The following is a 22776-nucleotide window of genomic DNA, read 5'->3' as shown; positions in this document are numbered from 1 at the left end:
ATTAGTCTTTCCAGGGTTTTAAGAAGACAAGAAGCTAGAGATATTGGGCAATATGAATTGTAATCGTCACGTTTGCCAGGTTTTCTTATAGGTATTATAATATACTCCTTCCAGCTTTCTGGAATTGGTGCTTGTTTCTGACAAATATTATTTAGAATATGAACATCGTCCTTACCTGTAAACAATTCAACAATTCTTGCTAATGGCCAGTGTAGGGGTGGAACTTTATCTTCCTTTAATAGAACTAAGTCGTTAACTTCAAGGTTCTTCTGTGATGTTAACCACTTGGGGCGATTCTGATGTTGATTAATGTAATCAATTTTCCAGCGTTTGGCAAATGATTGCTGAATCTTCATGAAGTTTTGCCAAATTGTTAATTTATTGTTAGGTATTTCCGTCACTATCTCTTCAGGAAATGACGTAATTGGTTTTCCTATTAGGAAATGTCCTGGAGACAATGTGTTAAAGTCATTTGGATCATTTGACATAGCACAAAGAGGGCGTGAGTTTAGTACTGCTTCTATTTGTGCGAGAACTGTGCTAAAGGCTTCAAAAGTTAAAGTGGTATTGCCTAAAAGCCTTAAAATGTGATATTTAGCACTTTTTATGGCTGCCTTCCAAATTCCACCATGATGCAGAGAATGGGCTACAATGAATTTCCATTGGATTTCAGAAGAGGAGAGAAAATTGAATATGGACTCAGAGGCTTCCTTTTGTTTAAGAGATAGTGCAACTTCCCTCAACTGATTTCTAGCTCCTAGAAAATTAGTGGCGTTATCTGAGTAGATAATTTGTGGACAGCCTCTCCTACTAATGAATCTTTTTAAATCAAGTAAGAAACTTTCGGTAGAGAGACCTGTGACTAATTCGATGTGCACTGCACGAGTAACCATACATACGAACAACGCTATGTAGGATTTTATTTTTGGAGCCTTTCTTAAATTGGAGCTTTTTATAAGACATGGATCACCAAAGTCTAAACCAACATTGGTAAATGGAGGGGAGAAACATGAACGTTCTTGTGGTAAATCAGCCATTAACTGTGTGGCTGTCTTTGCTTTAAATTTAAAACAATCGTGACATTTGTTAATTATTCTTTTAGTTTCTTTGAGACCATTTAGACACCAATATCTTAAACGAAAATTGGAAAGAGTATTTTGAGGGCCTGCATGACATAATCTTATATGTTCTCTATGCAGCATTAATTTTACTACGTAATTATGAGAGGGTAGAAGTAATGTGTACTTCTGTTCATATGGGACGTCTGAGTACCTTAGACGACCACCTACACGAATCATTTGCTGATTATCTATGAATGGGTTGAGTTTTAAAATTGTTCTATTTGAAATTATCTCCTTATTTTAAAGACAAGAAAATTCTCGAAAAAAGTGTGCCTTTTGCAAAAGTTTTATTATTAAATTTTCAGCATTTTTTAATTCTGAAACAGAGAAGGGTCCAACATATTTTTCATTTGGAAACTTGAAATTGTGAATGTACCTGAGAATAAGTGCTATACTGCGTTGAAGTTTTCAAAAAGGATATTATACCTATAGGTATCCCGACTGACAATAACTTTTGTTCAAGGAAATCCAAATTTATATTATCAAAAGCAGATGATACGTCCAGAAATGCAGCTGCAGTAGATGAGTTTTCCGTGAAATTGACTTAAACTGTTGTTACGAGAGCAGTTATGGCATCTTGCGTGGATTTAAACTTGCGAAAACCAAATTGTGAGTATGGGAGAATGCCATTAACTTCTAACCAATGCTCTAATCTATTTTTAATTAGTCTTTCCAGGGTTTTAAGAAGACAAGAAGCTAGAGATATTGGGCAATATGAATTGTAATCGTCATCACGTTTGCCAGGTTTTCTTATAGGTATTATAATATACTCCTTCCAGCTTTCTGGAATTGGTGCTTGTTTCTGCCAAATATTATTTAGGATATGAAGTAGATGGATTTTATGTTCATTTGTCAGGTTAGAAATCATAGAATAAGATATATTGTCTTTACTAGGAGCAGTATTGTTATTTTGTTTGAGGACACTTCTTAGTTCCCATAGATAGAACGGACGATCTAAGCAAAGGTTATCTCTAGAAACAGTGGCTATGGAGTTGGTAATATCATTCGGAACCCAATCTGGTGAAATTTTTTTGGTAAAACTCTGTTTGTTATCCATGGTTCGTCCGGGTCAATAGGTAAATTATTGGATTGTTTGCGATTTTTGAAGCAATTTAATTTCTTCCATACCTCCTTAATAGGAGTATTTTGATTCAAACTTTCACAATACTCCTTCCAGTTTTTCCTTTTCTTCTCCTTAAAGGTTTTCTTCGCTAATGCGTTCATCTTTTTGTATTCTATTAGGTTCCTTATTGTGGGATTTTGCTTATATTTAATATAAGTTAATTTTCTGCGTCGGGCTGTTTCCTGGCACGTTTTGTCCCATCAAGGTTTTGGAATGTGATGTTTGTTGGTAATATTCGTGTATTGTTTTGACAGATTCTTAATTTTAATTCTTTGTCAGCAAAAATATAAGAAAATATCTCTAGGATAGGTAGTTCGATACTATTTTCGACACAATATATTTTTGATTTATCGAACTGATCTTTATTTGCAAAAATTACAAGAAACAGATGTGATATTACCCGTTCGGAATCAATCGGTAATGGTATAATAATATATTTTCGATCTTTTACAGTTTTGGCGTGTACAATATTAATTCTTCGGTTACTATATTCCATGTTTTCTTTAAATATGTCATTCATTATTTTCTCGTGGAGTTCTTTAATTTTATTTTGTTAAAAAAAATTTTGACAAACGTTGAAGTTGTGGAGTAAAAATTATGGTTTTATTGACAGCTACCAATAATTACACTAAAGATGATGGTTAGGTAATTTTCTACGATAGACTGCTCTCGAATAAGCTCAAATCCCCAATTTATTATCTCACAAATAATGTATAACTCAGCACAGAGGTCATTGCTTCTATCATACCAACAAACTTTGAACTATGAGCTTACAATACAATTTATTCTAGGTCGTAATTGCAACACTTGGAAGTTTAAGTGGAAAATATATTATTCCGCAATTTATTACGTTGTAGGTAAATGAACTAATTATTAAAATATTACACGATATGTTTTCACAATGTTTCAATTATACACGATGAAATAAAATATTAAGAAGTTAAGAATAATGTAAGATTACAAATTAAGAGATTATTTTTTGATTGAACAATCGTCGTCTTCGTTTTCTTGAGTTTCCGTATCATCTTCATTCGATGCATGTAATGAGATTTTTCATTTAAAGTTTGCACAATCTTTGAAATGGATAATCTTTATTCTTGAGAGGGCATCTGCATTTCTGTTTATTTTTCCTGTACGTTGTTCTATTTTATAATTGTATTCTGTAAGTATAATCGGCTTCGGGGATCTCTTATCGAGAAAAATCATGTAAGGGGTCGATGATCCGTAATAAGAGTGAATTTTCGGCCATAATTATATTGTCTAAAATGTTTAACTGCCCATACGATAGCCAATAATAATTCTCTCTCTATAGTGGAATATTTATTTATTTTATGTAAATCTGTTCCAATAGGGCCTTGCAATAGAACGGCTCCAATCGCGAATGCACTAGCGTCAGTTAATAGTAAAAATAGTTTCTCAAAATTCGGATATATAAGTATTGGCTCTGGTGTAAAAATATTTTTGAGTTCGTTAAAGGCTTCTTAATAGTCAGAATTAAAAATAAAAGGCACGTCTTTCTGAAGTAATTTCGTAAGTGGTTTAGAAATTTTGGCAAAATTTGGAATAAATCTTCTGTAGTAACCGACTAAACCTAAGAACTATTTTATTTATTTGGTGTTCTTTGGTTCCGAGAAGTTTTTGATGCAAGATATTTTAGATGGATTTGTTTTTACTCCATTTTCTGTTACTAGGCGGCCCAATTACGCTACTTCTTTTCTTAAAAATTCGCACTTGTCTGTCTGTATTTTTAAATTTCTTTCCTAACCTTTTAAAAACTCCTGTTAGTCGTGACATGTGATCATGAATAGATACACTAAGCATCTTTCGTTTTATATTCCTAAGAGGATGTTGTCCATTACTCTTTGGAAAGTAGATGGAGCATTAATTTCTGGATTTCAATCTGGTGAAATTCAGAAGCCAAATCTAGTGTTGTGAAGTATTGGCATCTTTATAGTTGGTCCAATAGTTCTGATATTTCTGGTAGAGAATAACGGTCTTGTACTGTGAGTTGGTTAAGCTTTCGATAATCAATAACAACTCGCCATTTTTGTTTTCCTGACGCATCTAATTTCTTCGGTATGACCCAGACTGGACTCGACCAGGGCGAGACGCTTTTCTAAATTATTCCTTCTTCTAACATTTTATTAATTTGCGTCTTTACGTCTTCCTTATGTATTTGGGGATATCTATAGGATTTAGTGAAGATAGGATTAGCGTTGTGTGTTTCAATTTTGTGCTTGATTTCGTTTGTGAAGGTCAGTTTGTCGCCTTCGACATAAAATATATCTACATATTCAGTATATAATCTAGAATTAGTTCTTGTTCTTCGTAATTTAGATGATCAATTCTTAGTTGTTCTTTAATTATCCGTCTTCTATCTACTGCCGGTTCTTTAGAATCGTTTTTGTTGTAGGATAAGATTGTTTCCGAATTTTTGAAAGGTGCGATTGAAATGTCTGAAAATTCGATTGTCTTCGGAATAGCATTAGCATTTAGGACGGAAGTTAGGAATTCTCCATTTTCGTCTACGGACTAATGCATGAGGTAATCTAACTTTTTCTATTTCTTGAGCTGATAATATGGCACCTGTATTTGATAAGTTGCATTTTAGTCTGCATATTTTTTCGGTCCTGCTGTGAATGGCAATTCTGTTTGGCAAAAATGTATCAATATAAAAATATATAATATATCAATAAAAATGTATCAAATATATCAAATAAAAATATATCAAGAGAAAATATACCAAAAATATAGGAAAATAAAAAAATATGTCAATATAGTATCAGTATAAAATAGTATGAAAGAAATATGTTAATATCAATAATTTTAAATATTAGATAATCAACTTGTAATTTTTTTATGTATCTTGATTAATTGACTTGCAGTATAGTCAATTTTGTAAATTATTATAACAAAATTATTAACGAGATGATTCAAAATCTACTTACATAAAGAAGAACATCGGGACGCCTTGTTCTCTTTCCTCAGCTACCAGGGGCTTTACTACCTGTTCTTTCCGTAGATTGCAGGAGTGAGGTTGTTCGGAGATGCTTTCTTATTTAAGGGTCGACTTGTTCTCTCTGCTCAGCCACCAGGGTCTTCACTAGGTGTTCCTTCCGTAGATCATAGGAGTAAGGACTTCCGTAGATTCTTTGTTCTGTTAAGGGATGAGAATCTGCCGCTGTCAGTCAGTATACACGTGTTCTAGCAACGTTAACCGGATCCTACTGACTGCGCCAATTGTTAGATCACTAATCAGATATTTGACTTTTAAAAAAAATATTTATTTGTTACACATTAAATAATAAATAATAGTAGAAAATTAAATTAATTTAAAATGACTACAATAACTGGACTGGTCGAAGTTGCAGCTAAGTGTGTTTCCGGCATCTGAAAATGGTAATTTATAGGTTTGGTATCAAGTCCTGAATCGCTGTTCCCATAAATATTGACCAATAATTCGTACAAAGTTCTTCTACTGCGTGCTCAGCGGTTTCTATTGGAATGGAATGATGAAATCTGAAGTCGGCGAACTTAAGCTAGTTCAAGGTTAATATTTTTTCATATAACAGCTCCCCTTATTAGTGAAAAGTCAATGTAATTACTTTGACTTTTACAGAGTAATTGGTGTTCTCTCAGAGTATATATATATATATATATATATATATATATATATATATATATATATATATATATATATATATATATATATGTACTTCTGACTCGTTTGGAAAAAATATATAAATGTTTTGGATGGGTTGAAGTCAATAAAAGAAGCTATTGGTTAACTATTTATTATCTCGAGCTTTCAATTGTGTGAAAAAATTTTTGGTTAACCCACCAAATAAAATTAGTTTGGTTAATAAAATTGCTGCTAATATATTTCAAAAGGAATTAATAGAAAAATGTCCTTATCTAATAAATGCTCCTCTAAAATTTTAATATAATTTTGAAAACATTTTCTTAACACAATAACAAATTGAATTAATAAATAAGTTAAAATAGCGACCAATTATAAATAAGCCTCAATGTCATAAATGACAAATTAAAATTTTTATTTTTGACAATTATATTGCCAAAAATAAAATTTTGTATGAAAATTGAAAAAGGTATGTGAAAAGGTATCTTTTCTTTACACGTTATTATAAGTTCATCCAAACCAAAGTTACATAGTATGAAGGATATTTTGCTGCCCATTGGAGTGCCAAAGATTTGTTTAAAGAAATTACCATTGAACAAAACGATGTTAGAGTCAAATATAAATGTTAAAATTCTTATGAAATCATCTAATTTTAACATTTATATTTGAGCCGAGTCGTGAATAAGGTTTCTTTATTTGAGGAACTGGGAAACTAACTACACCAAAAATAAATAAAAAAATACTTATGAGATTTTCTGGGCAACAAACACAAGAAGATTTCGAAACTATTTTATTTGGACGCCGTTTAAGAAAATCCTCTTGCTGGGTAGAAACAAGGCTTATTTCACATAACCAGTTATTACAAATAAAATTATCCAAATTTATCAATCAAAATATTCTAATTTTGATCAACATTCCTTACATTGAGTTTAACCTTTAAACAAAACAGAATTCAAAATTGTAGTTGTGTACCAAATAACAGAAAGGAATAATACTGACTCTCATATAATATGTGGGAATGAAATATCAAACTTATTTGAAATACACAATAATTATTAAAGTTAACTTTATTTAAAAGGAGACTTTATTTGTCATTTTTCAGTTTGTCATGAAAGCAAATCTTTGTATATTAATGAAAAATGCTTATTTTACTTAAAAAAATTTCAACAAAAAGTACCTTGTTTCACGGGCTGTGTATTTCCTTTAAGAAAGTTTATTACCTTGGAATTGGATACAAATCAAACACCCTATCCCACACAAACTGCAAATGATCTAGATGGACCCATGAAAACACAAAATGGACTTGCGGAGGTCAAACATTTAATTGGGCTTCAGATTATCCTGGATGATAACAAAATGTATTCTTCAAAACTAGGCTGCTTAATTCTTACTTAAAACCATGTGGACCTCTTAAGACGTTGGACACGCTATTTTTCACGTTTCTTACATAGTATACAGTACAACAAATCGGTGATGAACTAATTCACTGAACAAATACTGTCAAATAGCATTTTGAGTTTAAATTCATCTCTTAACTCATGAAATTAAGCAAAAAATTGCCGGTTTTGAAAACTGCATACCGAGATCTTATCTCTTCTGAACCGAATCTGCTTCTCCTAACTATTATTACACTTTACTTTACTTTATTGAATTCTCGAAGACAAATAACGAATAACAATAACGAATTTTAAGAAGAAAATCCGGACTCAAACAATAAAACCAACTGCTTTGGATGTCCATCGTATACTGATATTATTTTCTCAAAAGAATATCTTGCCCGCATCAGCGAAAAGATTCCTGTTTATTTGACGCGCAATATCTAATAGACGGAATCAATATCAAACAAAATATCAATTAGTGTTATTACACACAGACTAAAAATTTCTATATTATGAATCTCAGCGACGCAAAAAGATTGAGAAGATTTTTCTGTGTTTTAACATATACCAGGGGAAATAGAAATGCTACAATTTTGCCTTGTTTTGTCTTGTTGTCTTCCGTCATTTTTATTTTCTCTTTTGTCTTCTTTTTCGTTACTTTAGCATCATCCAGACTGCTCTCTGCATTGCGTAGTGAATGAGATCTTCTGTGTGTAGAAATCTTTAATCCCGTTTTGCTATCACTGCTATGGGAAATACCGGTGGTATGTATGGTATCACTTTCGGTCGCGATGTTGTCGAAATTTTCATTACTCACTACCTCACTAGACACTACCACACTAGATAACTGTTAGATTTATATGAAAATTTTCAGAACTAACTAATTTGTTAACATTTTCAATATTACTATGCGACTCTGAACTATCTCCAGAGTTTAATATTGTATTCTCGATAGGGAAATTTTAATTTGAATCATTGTCTGAATATGAATCCTTATTTTCAATATCATATTTATTTTCAAGTATATTTTCAATATTATATAATATTGAATAATTATATTTAATTATATTTATTTTCAATGTCAATGTGCATTCACTAATATTAAATCGAATAGTCCTATTCTGTATAGAATGTGCATTATACAATTAATTTGATGAACATTTTCTAAATTTTTCTACATTTTTCGATTTATATCAGATAATTCACTAACTGCTTCTAGTACTTGATCATAAGACCTTTATACTAAATAATCTTTGATTAAACTCCAGCAAAAAGTTTTGTGCTCTTAATAAAAACAAGCAACTTTATGAAGAGTATAAAGATTTCTTCTGGCTCAATATTTGTTTTGTCCTTGTATATCAGATATGTAAAAAACACATTCGTTGCAATTAAGTGGAACCTTGCCAGATAAGCATAATAATATTAACAATAATTGCCGCAGTAACGAGGCGATTCGTCACAGATTGATATAATACAAAAGTAGCTAGAAGAGTAGTCAAGGTCAATAACAATAGATCACTATTCAATCGTTAATTGTAATTAAACATATGTAATCTCAATTACTCGTAGTGAATAGTCACAACAGACGAATTTAAAGTTAACCTCCTATCATCGTCAACTAAGTCTGTTGTTAGTCAATAACCGTTAATCTGTAAATAGTGAGATATAGCAATAGATGTAAGAATGTAAGAACAGATTTATACATATATTTACAACGCTCCGTATTACGAAGACTAGAACCCCCAGAGATGCACGACCGGCTTATAGAGACAAGACAAGAATACCTACCTTATCTTATGGCGTTCCATGTACAGTTGTCACTTTATCATACGTTTTTCTCTCTATTTTTCATTTTCTGAAACATGATTCACTCTACCTATGTTGCAAAGATGTTTCCTCAAATGAAAGTGCCCATTTCTCATCTCTCTTATGCTATGATCAACTAGATTAGCCAAAAGTCTTTTGTCAATGTTGTTAATGATTTTCTTTAAATGGGTGTGCTTCTTTTTTGCACTCCATTTATTTTTATACTTTTTCAACCACCTTTTTGTTTTATTTCTAACAAATTGTGACACCGTAGAATCATTCTGAATCTTGAATTAGTTATTAGTAATTAAGTTAATATAGTATTAGTTGTTTGTTCTATATTTAATACCCGTTACTATAGGAGATTAGTTAGATGATGGTATTCATTTCTCCCATGCTCTGGTATTAGTTCAACTGAAAGAGGGGTTCCTCAAATAATGTGCCAGGGATATTTGTATGACTTCTACATGGGTCCCTTGTTGGGTCTTCACATATTGTAACCTCAGGATAGTTAAAAAAGCTAAAGTTTATTTCCTTGTATCCTTATTTATAGTATTTTTGTTAGATTCTTTCATCATCAATATTGTAATACGGTTTTATGCCTACAATTTTATCATTAAATAATAATATTTTTTAGCTCTTCTGAAAACGACAAGAAGACAAGAACACAAAAATCAAAAAACAAACCCGAAAAAATGTCTAATTTGAAAACAAACACATCTATTAATCCAATATTCTCTAAGCAGCCCTCGAAATCTCAGAAAAATGTTAAAGACAATAAATACGAAAAATTTAATAAATATGAACAAAAGAGATTGCTAGAAAGTAAGACATCTAGAAGTAGATCCAATTCAAGAGAAAGAGTTGGAAAAAGACCGAGGTCCGAATCGGAGGACGAGGAACTAGCTGAAATTAGAAAAAGAAGGCAAATATATGAAGCGGAGTTTGCTGAAATATCTAGAAAATTAAAATTAGGTAAGGTTGATTATTAAAAATAAACTGTAAACTTAAAGAAATAGAGAAAGAAAGAAAATTGTGTAAAGTTGGACAAAATAAATTTTACGCTACATTTATGTTCTCTTGTATAACACATTAGGTTTTATAAATAAAAAATTCATGCGTTAATGTAAAATTATACTCCACACTTCTCTTGTACTTTTAATTCTAATTTTCTTCCGAATCGATAAAAATGTCGATTTACTTAGTGGCACATACTTTTAAAGAGCATTTTTATACGATTCGATCGTATATCGCACTCGAAAATTTTACCGCGTCCTTCGAAATTTACATTCAAATTTTATTGAAGTAGTCGACTACCTATAAGCCATCCTGCAACTAAAAATATTTGGAAAGCGAGATGCAGTAAGAAGAAGAACATCCTGGTTGAAAATCTTCAGAACCTGGTTCAACACAACATATGTGCAGCTTTTTACCGCTGCTCAAGATAACACAAAGGTTGCCAGGATGATCGCCAACATTCATCACAGATAGGACACCAAGAAATACCTTCTGTTTCGAAGTTTTTGAAATATTAGCTACTAATACATCGTATCAAACCTACCGACATTGACATCTGTTATTTACCGTTATCAAAAACTAACTAGAGCTATAGGTGTGTCGGGAGTTCCCGGTCATCTAAGATTCGACTCACCGGCTCCAGCTCACTTTAGAGAACCGCATCACTTTGTGAGGCGACGGGAGTTATAGTCGTTGACCCCATAAGCCAATACCCTAAATCCGATGCGTCACCACCTGAACTATGATCGACCTGAATATAAAAGTGCAACTTGCGAATTATTGTTTTATTTTCCAATGTGTAATGTATTTCATTTTAATTAATTATTATTCAGTCTGATTTGAAACTTTGTACAGTGAAGTCTGATTTTAATATTGTAACTTTTAAGAACGCAATAAAGTTCTCTCGCATTTGTAAATTAAATAATTATTTTTTAAAAATTGTCCCTGAAGGGCAGAAACTATCAGTGGCGCAGTCTTAGTGGATTTTTCGTAGAATTCCATTGCGGATATTCGTGAGTTCTAACTCTTTGACGAAAAAAGAACCGGTTTCCGTTTTTCATAAACTTTTCGAACTGTCAGTGATTTTGGGCTCCATCAGGACATCCAGAATTTCCAGGGATATCAGAATAAACAAGCAGAAGTACATAAATGTGGTAAGCTAATAATTTTTATTCATATTCAGACTCCTCTTTGCCTATTAAATCCTTTTGTGAAAATAATAGTCAAGAGTACGTATTATTTACTTATTATTTTTGATAGATAAGAATATAATTAAGAAAGAAAAGTATTAAATAAAAATAAAATGACTTCACCAAGTACTTCAAATGCTACTATTATTGTACCTAAGTTAGATATCGCAAATTTAGCCATTATTCCTCGTTTTGATGGCAATATCAATAAACTTTATAGATTTATAAATGCTACCGAATCAATCTTACAACATTATTTTGATACAACTAATCCTAATAGCTTTCAAAATTGTTTATTATTGAACGGTATATTAAATAAATTAGAAGGAAGAGCTGAAGAAATAATTGCGATTAGCGGCAATACTGATTGGGATGGTATAAAAAATACATTAATTTTAAATTTTGCTGATCAAAGAGACGAAAATTGTCTAAATCAGGATCTAGTTAATCTTAAACAAAAGCCAAACGAAACACCTTATCAATTTCATGAAAAGGTGCTAGATTTATTAAATTCTATTTGTAGCTATATAGATTTACACCATCTTGGTCAGGAACGTACATATAAACGAGATTTCTTTAACAAACAAGCATTGAAAACATTTTTAGCAGGTTTAAGAGAACCTTTAGGACCCATAATTCGTGCAATGAGACCACAATCTATCGAGCAAGCTATACAATTCATTAAAGAAGAAGATAATATTAAATACTATCAAAAAAGTCAAAATTTTAATACTAATAATAATAATAATAATAGTAACTAATATTCTAGAAAACCAAACTATAACTTTCATTTAAATTCCCAAATAAATTCTCGCAATGATAGACATTTTCGATCAATAATAGTGATTACCAAAATACTCCTCAGACTTCTCATCAACAAACTTATGATATTGTTAACGAACAGCATCATCAAAATTTTCAAGACGGCATCTTTCAAAACCAACCGACTTAATAGAATTAAATTTTTCCACAAATAAAAGAGAACTGCCATATATTCAGATTCATGATCCTCCATTAAAGTTACTGGTAGATACAGGTTCCTCTAAATCTTTTTTAAACCCCGAAAAAGCTAACCTTTTCTACAAAAATTATATCTTATGAACCCTTTGTTGTTTCCGCAGTATTTCAAAGTACAAAGAAAGACTTTTGTGCAGAAATCCCCATTTTTTCAGAATTTAATCAGGAAGGTAAGATTAAGTTCCATCTTTTTGATTTTCATAGAAGTTTCGATGGTCTTTTAGAACTAGATAACATAAAATATCTTAATGCTAAGTTAGATTTCGTAAATTCCCAATTAACTACTCCATATTCTAGTATACCTATAACATACTATAAATCTGACCTAAAAATAATCTTTAAACAAAAATTGGACCCCTTATCTTGTAGTGTAGCTAAAATTCCAGTTTCTCAAAAATCAGGATGTATATTTATCCCTGACCAAACTATTCAAAAATGTGAAATCCCTGCATGTCTCTCGCACGCAATAGACGGTTTTGCTCTAGTCGAAATCTATAACCGAACCCAAGATGAAATTTTTATCACCTTAGATGCTCCAATTGATACTGTTCCTTTTGACGAAAATTGTCATGAATTATTCCATGCAGACATAGTGCCTGCAGACGAAATCGAAAAATTTAATATTGAAAATTTAATCCGTACATCTCATATGAACTCTGAAGAAAAACAAAATATTCTAAAAACTTGTAATAAATATTCTAATCTTTTTCATAGCGAGGATAAACCTCGCTATGAAAAAGATTAATTTACAAATAGAGTTAAGCATTTTATAAAAACTAAGGATGAACTACCTATTTCTAGTAAATCGTATAGATACCCTTTTGTTCATAAACCAGAAGTAAATAGTCAAATAAACAAAATGTTAGAACAAGGAATTATTAGACCAAGCAACTCACCTTGGTCCTCGCCTATCTGAGTAGTACCCAAAAAAGCAGATGCATCAGGAAAAAAGAAATGGAGAATTGTCGTAGATTATAGGAAACTGAACGAGAAAACAATTCCAGAAAAATACCCATTACCAAATATTATCGATACACTTGATAAATTAGGCAGATGCAACTATTTTAGTACACTTGATCTAGCTAGTGGTTTTCATCAGATTGAGATGCACCCAGACGATATTCCCAAGACAGCTTTCAATATTGAGAATGGACATTATGAATATGTTCGTATGCCATTTGGACTCAAGAATGCTCCTGCAACTTTTCAGAGAGTTATGGACGATATTCTGCGAGGTCTTCAAGATGACATCTGTCTTGTTTACTTAGACGATATAATTATTTTTTCTACCTCACTACAAGAGCATATTGTAAATTTAGAAAAAGTTTTTAAACGTTTACAAGCTAATAATTTTAAAATACAACTAGATAAGTGTGAATTTCTAAGAAAAGAAGTAGCGTATCTTGGTCATATTGTAACTACAGACGGTGTAAAACCAAACAAAGATAAGATTAATGCAATTGTCAAATATCCAATTCCTAAAACAGCACGCGAAATAAAAGGATTTTTAGGATTGTTAGGATATTACAGGAGATTTATAAAAGATTTTGCCAGATTAACTAAACCATTAACGAAATGTTTAAAAAAGGATGCTAAGATAGAACACACTCCAGAATTTGTAAAATGTTTCGAAGATTGCAAAAATTTATTAATTAATGAACCTATACTTCAGTATCCAGATTTTGATAAAGATTTTATATTAACTACTGATGCAAGTAATGTAGCAGTAGGAGCCGTATTATCTCAACTGGTAAATGGTCAAGACAAACCAGTAGCTTATGCCTCGAGAACATTAAACTAGTCCGAACAAAACTACAGTGTTATAGAAAAAGAACTTCTTGCGATAGTATGGGCAACTAAATATTTTAGGCCTTATCTATTTGGAAGACAGTTTAAAATTATGACAGACCATAAACCTTTACAGTGGCTTATGTCTCTAAAAGAACCAAATCACGATTAGTAAGATGGCGTTTAAAATTAGAGGAATTTGATTACATAATCGAATACAAGAAAGGAAGTTGCAATGCAAATGCAGACTCCCTATCTAGAATAGAGATTCATTGTAATGAATTTTTAAAATACATGGAAAAACAAAATAAGACTCCGACAAGGAACGATGATGACGCCGTTTCGATGGCTGTAAATATCGACGATGACATTAACGAAGAAAACATAGAACAAGGAAATGACCAAGATAATGACATTGAAGATAACAATGATGATGGAGAAACTGTACATACTAGTATAGAAGATCCAATACTAGGAATGCTCATTTCTGATAAACATCTCAATGTTTTTGATCACCAAATTGTAATTGATTTTGTTTTACACTCAGCTGCCAAACCAAAAATTGAAAAAATATTTCCCAACAGAAAAAGACTTTATATCCAAATTTCAAAAAATAATATTGTACAAGAAACTATTAATATATTTAAAAATTACATTGACCCAAAATACAAATATGCTGTGTACTTCAAAGAAGACACCTTTATACCAGAAATATTAGAAACGTAAAAACACATTTAAAAATTCTGCCTACAAGTTAATAAAATGTAACAGCATCTTAAAAGATTTAGTAGACAAAGATGAACAGCATGAAAAAATAAGGTTATTTCATGAAGGAAAAACCAATCACCGAGGCATTCTAGAAACAGAAACTAGAATTAAACGTACCTACTATTGGCTAGGAATAAAACAAGATGTAACAGATTTTATAAATAATTGTAATATTTGCCAAGTAAATAAATATGATCGTAATCCGCCAAATCAAAAATTAATGATTACACCCACAGCTACGAAACCGTTTGAAATAATATTTGCAGACACTTTTCAAAGTCAAGGCCAAAAATTTCTTACTATAATAGACACATTTTCTAAATACGGTCAAGCATACCCACTTTCAGCTTTGACAAGTACTGAAATTGTAAGAGCTTTTCTAACCTTCATGACACATCATCGAATTCCTGATCTCGTAACTATGGACCGAGGCACAGAATTAAAAAACTCTGTTGTACAAGAATTCTTCGACATACATAAAGTAAAAACTCATTATGTTACTACAAATAGTACCCAATCTAAAGGATCTATAGAGAGATTTCATTCTACTCTAATAGAACACCTACGAATAATTAGAAGTAAATCAGATGGAAAAATTCTTATCTTAAATCAAATGCCTTATGCTATTTTAGGATATAATAACTCAATACAATCCGTAACTCAACAAAAGCCTATAGATATTATAAATAGACACATTAACACTAAAGAAATATTTGATATGAACATAGACCAAAAACTGATTAATAATTATATGCAGAAACATAGAGATATGACCAAAGAGATCTATAAAGAACTTAATAAAAAATTGACCGAACAAAAAGAAAAATGTATTGAATATCACAATAAGGATCGACACGAACCACTTACATACGAAGAAGACAGGATGATGTGATGTGTTTCAGTGATGTTTACAGGAAAAACACTACACTTGTACGAAATAAACTTAACCCTAAATTTATGAAAGATAAAGTTGTTAAAGATACAAAAATTAAAGTTGCTACTCAAAAAAGACTTTTACATAAACAAAACTTAAGACGACCAAAAACTAACCGGAAAAACTCTTGCAGGTTCCTAATGACAACGATGATAGTCCTGGGCCTTCAACAAGCCGAGACTAAAGACTTAATAAACAAATTTTATTATCGACAGATATTGTAGAGAATTTTAATAATACTATTTCTCTCATAAAGAGCAACCAAAAAGTAATTTTCTCTGGTTTAGAATCTATTCGTTCAAACCTTAATAAATTTATTTTTAATTTTGAAGATTTCCTTATAACTTGAAATATTTTAGATCAATTAAGTATAAGTATAAATATTATAGGAAGAAGACGAAACTCCTGGCTAAAGAATCTACGGGAATGGTATAGCTGTAGCAGCAACGAATTGTTTCGGTCAGCAGTTTCGAAAATACGTATAGCCCTGATGATCGCCAACCTTCGGAACGAAGATGGCACTTGAAGAAGAAGATAAATATTATATTACAGTTGCTAACAGAAATAGAAAACTCTATAACATTTGCGAGACTATGTATTTTAAATAGTAGTATAGTAAAGATTAATGAACTAAAGTCAATATTAACTCAAATTATGAAATATCATTAAAGAAACGAACTAATTTATCCGAATATCACATCAGACATAAATAAATATTATAATATCTTAGAAACAGAAGCGTACTACTTGACAATTGTTTTCATTGTCCATGTTCCAATAGCTTATCCCGACGAATACTTCTACTATCATTTATACTCGATTCCTACTGTAAATCGAACTACCACCCCCTAACACCTATCTGATAATGAATGAAAATTTTTACCAATACACATCTGTACCATGCTCCAATCTGAAGCCAAAATTCTTCTGTCCCGAGAATCATCTGAAAAGTAAAAATGAAGAAGACTGTCTATTCCAACTCCTTAAACTGAAATCTAATCCTACGAGATGCCAAAGAATAGAAGTTCAGATTTCAAAAAATATGATCCAACAAGTAGATGAGTCCCACTACATCGCTGTTTTGGTAACCAAAACCAAAATCCAAATGAACTGTACCAACACAGATCTTCAATTAATTTCTGGAAATTGTCTCATCACAGTTCCCTTTCAATGCCAGTTTAGCACAGAAGACCAAACATTTAGCAATAATCGCCTCATTTCTGAAAGTCAGCCACTATTACTTCCGAATATAGTTATTCCTCATCCTCATTAAGAAGAGATTCCCAAAGTTCATATCGAAGATGTCCAACTGGACCAGATTCATTTAGTTAAGAAGAAACAAGAAGAAATTAAAACATTGATACTTAAAAACTCAGAAGCTACTAGTCCTTTTAACTTCTGGAACCTATCAATAATATTTTTGATTATAATAATTTTTGCATATTTTGGTATTAAATGTATAAGAAGAACGAATTCGCAAAGAAAAGATGATAGTCCCATGGAGAGTGTTCACATCCAAGATGATCCTAAAGAAAACCTACCACAAGCCCAACCTAGGTCATTTTTCAATTCCATGAAAAATTCCAGAAACTAAGGGTGGAGGAGTTATAGTCGTTGACCCCATAAGCCAATACCCTAAATTCGATGCGTCAGCACCTGAACTATGATCGACCTGAATATAAAAGTGCAACTTGCGAATTATTATTTTATTTTCCAATGTGTAATGTATTTCATTTTAATTAATTATTATTCAGTCTGATTTGAAACTTTGTACAGTGAAGTCTGATTTTAATATTGTAACTTTTAAGAACGCAATAAAGTTCTCTCGCATTTGTAAATTAAATAATTATTTTTTAAAAATCATCCCTGAATGGCAGAAACTATCAGTAGGGTCAGTCGGGTCAGCAGAGATCATATAAAAACCAAATATATAATTTTCTCAAGTGGTCAACTTTAAACCTTACAAGACATATGTGTTTAAAGCATCCAGATAGTCATGCTATAATTTAGTTCAGTACATTTTTTTCAGCCCATTTGCTTCCTACCAGCAATAAGCAAAATTACAGAGCGAGTTATCTTAGTTAGGTTAAAAGAGGAGTTCGAGATGATAGGGACAATAGCAGAAGCGCAGTTCGGATTCAAAAGTGCATGCATACAAACTACAATTATTGAGACTAGGTGAATACATCTTAAAAGAGTTAAGGGAGAGGAAATATATAGCAGCCATTTTCTTGATGACAGCAAAGCCTTTGACAGAGTCTGGTACGAAGGCTTGCTGTATGAAATACATGAAATACAAACTAATTTGGATATAGCGAAGCGATGACATATTTTCTCTCGTCTTACCTGGCCAACAAAAGGTTCTAAGTTTGCATAGAACCAACACTATTTAAGGTCGGAAACATAGAGGCCGGAGTGCCACAGGGAGCGTTGTTGTCGCCCTACCTATACACAATTTTCACGACCGATACCGAGCCTGTACTTTAACGACACTGCAATAGTAGCTAGTAGTAGCGATCTTGACCTGACAGCGAGATACTTACAAGCGACACTTAACCGTATGCAATTCTAGTGTATTAAGTAGAAAATCGCGATCAACCCGGACAACCCGGACTCAGGTTGTCATGTACAAAAAAGGTGCAACCTAACAATACTCCAATTGAATGGGCAAATAATTCCAAATACCTTGGTAATACGTTAGATAAAAAACTAACATTCACCGAGCATATCAACCAAACGGTACATAAGGCCAAGCTTCCTAGTAGTCTACTCCTACTCTCGTCACTAATAGGGTAAAAAAGTAGACTAAAGTTCAAAACAAAGATCAAAATTGCAAATGCTATAATTCTGCCAACCCTACATATGCCTCAGCGGCATGGGGTCACACGTGCAAGCCAAATCAGATGAAAATTCAAATCGTGCAAAACTTTATAATTAGGAAGGCTCTCAATCTTCGTAGATACGTACCTTTAAAGTTCTTATTTAGGGATTCTCAACAAAAGAGAGTCCTGAAAATGAGTGAAGAACGTGCACATGAAATCATTAACAACCTTAGTCACAATCCGATCCAAACACTAAGAGCGTTGACAGACTACGATCCAAACGTGAGGACAGTATACAGACGGCCAAACAATCGCTTGATAACCTGAGGTAACCACAAGCCACCCTAACAACGCAATAACAGAAGGACTAAAAAACACAAAAAAAAATTACAAAAAATACAAAAGATCACTGCTCATTAAAAAAATAACCTTTACCACTCAATACTCTTTTCTTTCTATTAATATTTTAACTTCACCTTAACTAATAACCTTCTGTTCTTCAACTTCAACAGACAAGTCGTTGATGGCTCTCTATCCGGAACACACATGTATTTAGGGACCAGAGTCAAGATATAAAATTAAATTCAGTCAATCATAGAGAGAAAAGCTCTCTTTGAGCTACTAAAATTAGGTGGTCTAAACACTACCAAGGAAAACAGAGGATGTTCGCTTACCCAGGGCATCCAAAGTAATATCCAGTAGATAAGCCCCCCCCCCATTCGTAAGTCACATGATGGAGAGGGGTGGTGAAATAGCTTGAGGGTCAGATAGGTATCCGGTGACCGATTTTTTCTTCGGACATGTCGGTCCCACTGTTCAATGGAACACATATTTCCCTCGAGGCTGGGTTGTGCGAGTATGTGTGTTTGTGTGTGTGTGTGTGTGTTTACACCATGAGTCGATGGTTAAGTAAAAATTAAAAATATTTATAACAAAACTATGACGATGATACAATTTGTAACTATTATTTATTCTTTTAATTTAAAAATAAGTGTATGTAACATTTAGCGCATTTTATTTGCAAAACCATCCTCTACAACCTGCTAATTTACATTTAGAAGCGAAGTCTTTTTCATGTTCCGGTAAATTATTCATTACATCCAATCGTAGTTAAGTAATTGGTCTAAATATGATATTTTGTGGGTTCAAGAACGCAATGAGTTTGGAGAATTATCCAGTGTAACGGAAAAATGCAGTAAATCCATTGCAGTTGATTGCTTTTTTTAATAACCCAATTGAGTAGCTCTATTTTTGTATTCTAATCAGACGTTTACTTAGGTTAAGTCTATAGCGTGTGTAAATATCCTGAGAGTCGTTTTCTTTAAGCGAATGAAAATAATATATACATATATATATATATATATATATATATATATATATATATATATATATATATATATATAATATATATGTATATATATATATATATATATATATATATATATATATATATTGAAATGATTTCAATATCTTAAAAAGGATACAACTTAAATGGATTTTTATATGAGTTTGTTGTTCATGAATTTCATGAAGCCATCACAATGTGGGTTCGACTCTGAAATAAAAGAGAGAAAAAGATTAGTAAATTGTTAAATAAATTAATTTTGACTTACCTGGTATAGTGTTAATAATTTCTGAATATTATAGTTGCCTAGTGTATAGGTGAATCGTCTAAACCTTAGAAAGAACAAAAAAGGAAGAATTCTTAAAAAATATTTAAACATAGAAATTTTAAAAAAACGTCAGAAAACAAACTGTCAAGCAAGTCTGTGGGAGCTAAATTAATAGGGGTTTTATTAAATAAGAAATTACAATGATGTGGAGATGAAAAGAATAAATTGTATTAGCATTGTAATAGAATAAGTTTTATATCTGAACATTTTTGTTTATAAATTCCCAAATTAGATGTGATTAAAGTGATTATGAGAAATTAATGTGGATTGACAAATGTGTCAGAACAGGACAGTTTTATGGTTTAAAAAAAATAGGAGACGAAAAGAAAAAGAACGTTGGTTGCTGTTAGCAACGGATAATAGGTTTTTTGGAGAGGCCGACGAGGATTTTTCGACGAAGGGGAGCCCTGAAACTGTGGAATAGGTCGGGAGTTTTTTTTTTTACCTCGTCTAATTAGAATTTTAGTTTTTCCACAGTTTCCACAGCAGAGATATCCAGAATTTGTTCCAGAGAGTAAATTCGTTGCAGACGAATTTTATAAACAATAAAATTCGTCTGCAACTTGGGTTGCCTTTAAAAAATTTACAAAAATAGGAATCGTATAAATCTTAATGTGGTTTAGTGTCGTGACAATAAAAATTTATTACAAAATGTGGAGACTCTTTACAAGTACCTAAAAACTAAATAAATATTGCAACTTTATAAAGTGTTTTAATGAACTATAAAGAAAGAGAAAATGAACACTTTATTCCGCTGACTTTTAACTTGCATTCAAATATAATCAAAATTTCAAATGATCCCCAAAATTATTATCCAACCTCACTTTAAAACAGTTCTGATTTATTTAAAGAAAACTAACTACTCGCAAAATAATCGGTGAAACTGGAATATCAATCCTCTCTTCGGAAGTTAAGGTACGTACTATTCTATTTTTAATTTAATGATCATTAATATTTTCTATTTTTTTAAGGCCTATCGCAATTATGTTAATTCATGAATTTTAATTTTCTCAATTTAAATGACATTTCTGTACTCCAATAATAATTTATAAGTCAAATTGTTTCTCTTACTCTCTGGAACAAATTCTGGATATCTCTGCTGTGGAAACTGTGGAAAAACTAAAATTCTAATTAGACGAGGTAAAAAAAAAACTCCCGACCTATTCCACAGTTTCAGGGCTCCCCTTCGTCGAAAAATCCTCGTCGGCCTCTCCAAAAAACCTATTATCCGTTGCTAACAGCAACCAACGTTCTTTTTCTTTTCGTCTCCTATTTTTTTAAACCATAAAACTGTCCTGTTCTGACACATTTGTCAATCCACATTAATTTCTCATAATCACTTTAATCACATCTAATTTGGGAATTTATAAACAAAAATGTTCAGATATAAAACTTATTCTATTACAATGCAAATACAATTTATTCTTTTCATCTCCACATCATTGTAATTTCTTATTTAATAAAACCCCTATTAATTTAGCTCCCACAGACTTGCTTGACAGTTTGTTTTCTGACGTTTTTTTAAAATTTCTATGTTTAAATATTTTTTAAGAATTCTTCCTTTTTTGTTCTTTCTAAGGTTTAGACGATTCACCTATACACTAGGCAACTATAATATTCAGAAATTATTAACACTATACCAGGTAAGTCAAAATTAATTTATTTAACAATTTACTAATCTTTTTCTCTCTTTTATTTCAGAGTCGAACCCACATTGTGATGGCTTCATGAAATTCATGAACAACAAACTCATATAAAAATCCATTTAAGTTGTATCCTTTTTAAGATATTGAAATCATTTCAATATATATATATATATATATATATATATATATATATATATATATATATATATATATATACATATATATATTATATATATATATATATATATATATATATATATATATATATATATATATATATATATGTATATATTATTTTCATTCGCTTAAAGAAAACGACTCTCAGGATATTTACACACGCTATAGACTTAACCTAAGTAAACGTCTGATTAGAATACAAAAATAGAGCTACTCAATTGGGTTATTAAAAAAAGCAATCAACTGCAATGGATTTACTGCATTTTTCCGTTACACTGGATAATTCTCCAAACTCATTGCGTTCTTGAACCCACAAAATATCATATTTAGACCAATTACTTAACTACGATTGGATGTAATGAATAATTTACCGGAACATGAAAAAGACTTCGCTTCTAAATGTAAATTAGCAGGTTGTAGAGGATGGTTTTGCAAATAAAATGCGCTAAATGTTACATACACTTATTTTTAAATTAAAAGAATAAATAATAGTTACAAATTGTATCATCGTCATAGTTTTGTTATAAATATTTTTAATTTTTACTTAACCATCGACTCATGGTGTAAACACACACACACACACACAAACACACATACTCGCACAACCCAGCCTCGAGGGAAATATGTGTTCCATTGAACAGTGGGACCGACATGTCCGAAGAAAAAATCGGTCAC

General features: G+C 31.5%; 1 protein-coding gene across 2 annotated transcripts in view; it reads left to right on the top strand.

Annotated features, from left to right (window-relative positions):
- Nucleotides 1-9748: 9748 nt before the first annotated feature.
- The window catches only part of LOC140452589 (uncharacterized), a 40410-nt gene continuing 27382 nt past the window's right edge, over nt 9749-22776 (top strand). For both annotated transcript variants that reach the window (XM_072546906.1, XM_072546905.1), the window contains exon 1: nt 9749-10044. In XM_072546906.1, the coding sequence (XP_072403007.1) occupies nt 9765-10044 (280 nt within the window). In that variant the 5' untranslated portion in view covers nt 9749-9764. The remainder of the gene's footprint in view (nt 10045-22776) is intronic.

This window comes from Diabrotica undecimpunctata, chromosome 11 (assembly GCF_040954645.1).
Source record: "Diabrotica undecimpunctata isolate CICGRU chromosome 11, icDiaUnde3, whole genome shotgun sequence".
Classification (NCBI taxonomy): Eukaryota; Metazoa; Arthropoda; class Insecta; order Coleoptera; family Chrysomelidae; genus Diabrotica; species Diabrotica undecimpunctata.
The sequence above is the reverse complement of the archived record's forward strand: the minus strand, read 5'-3'. Positions and strand labels throughout refer to the sequence as shown.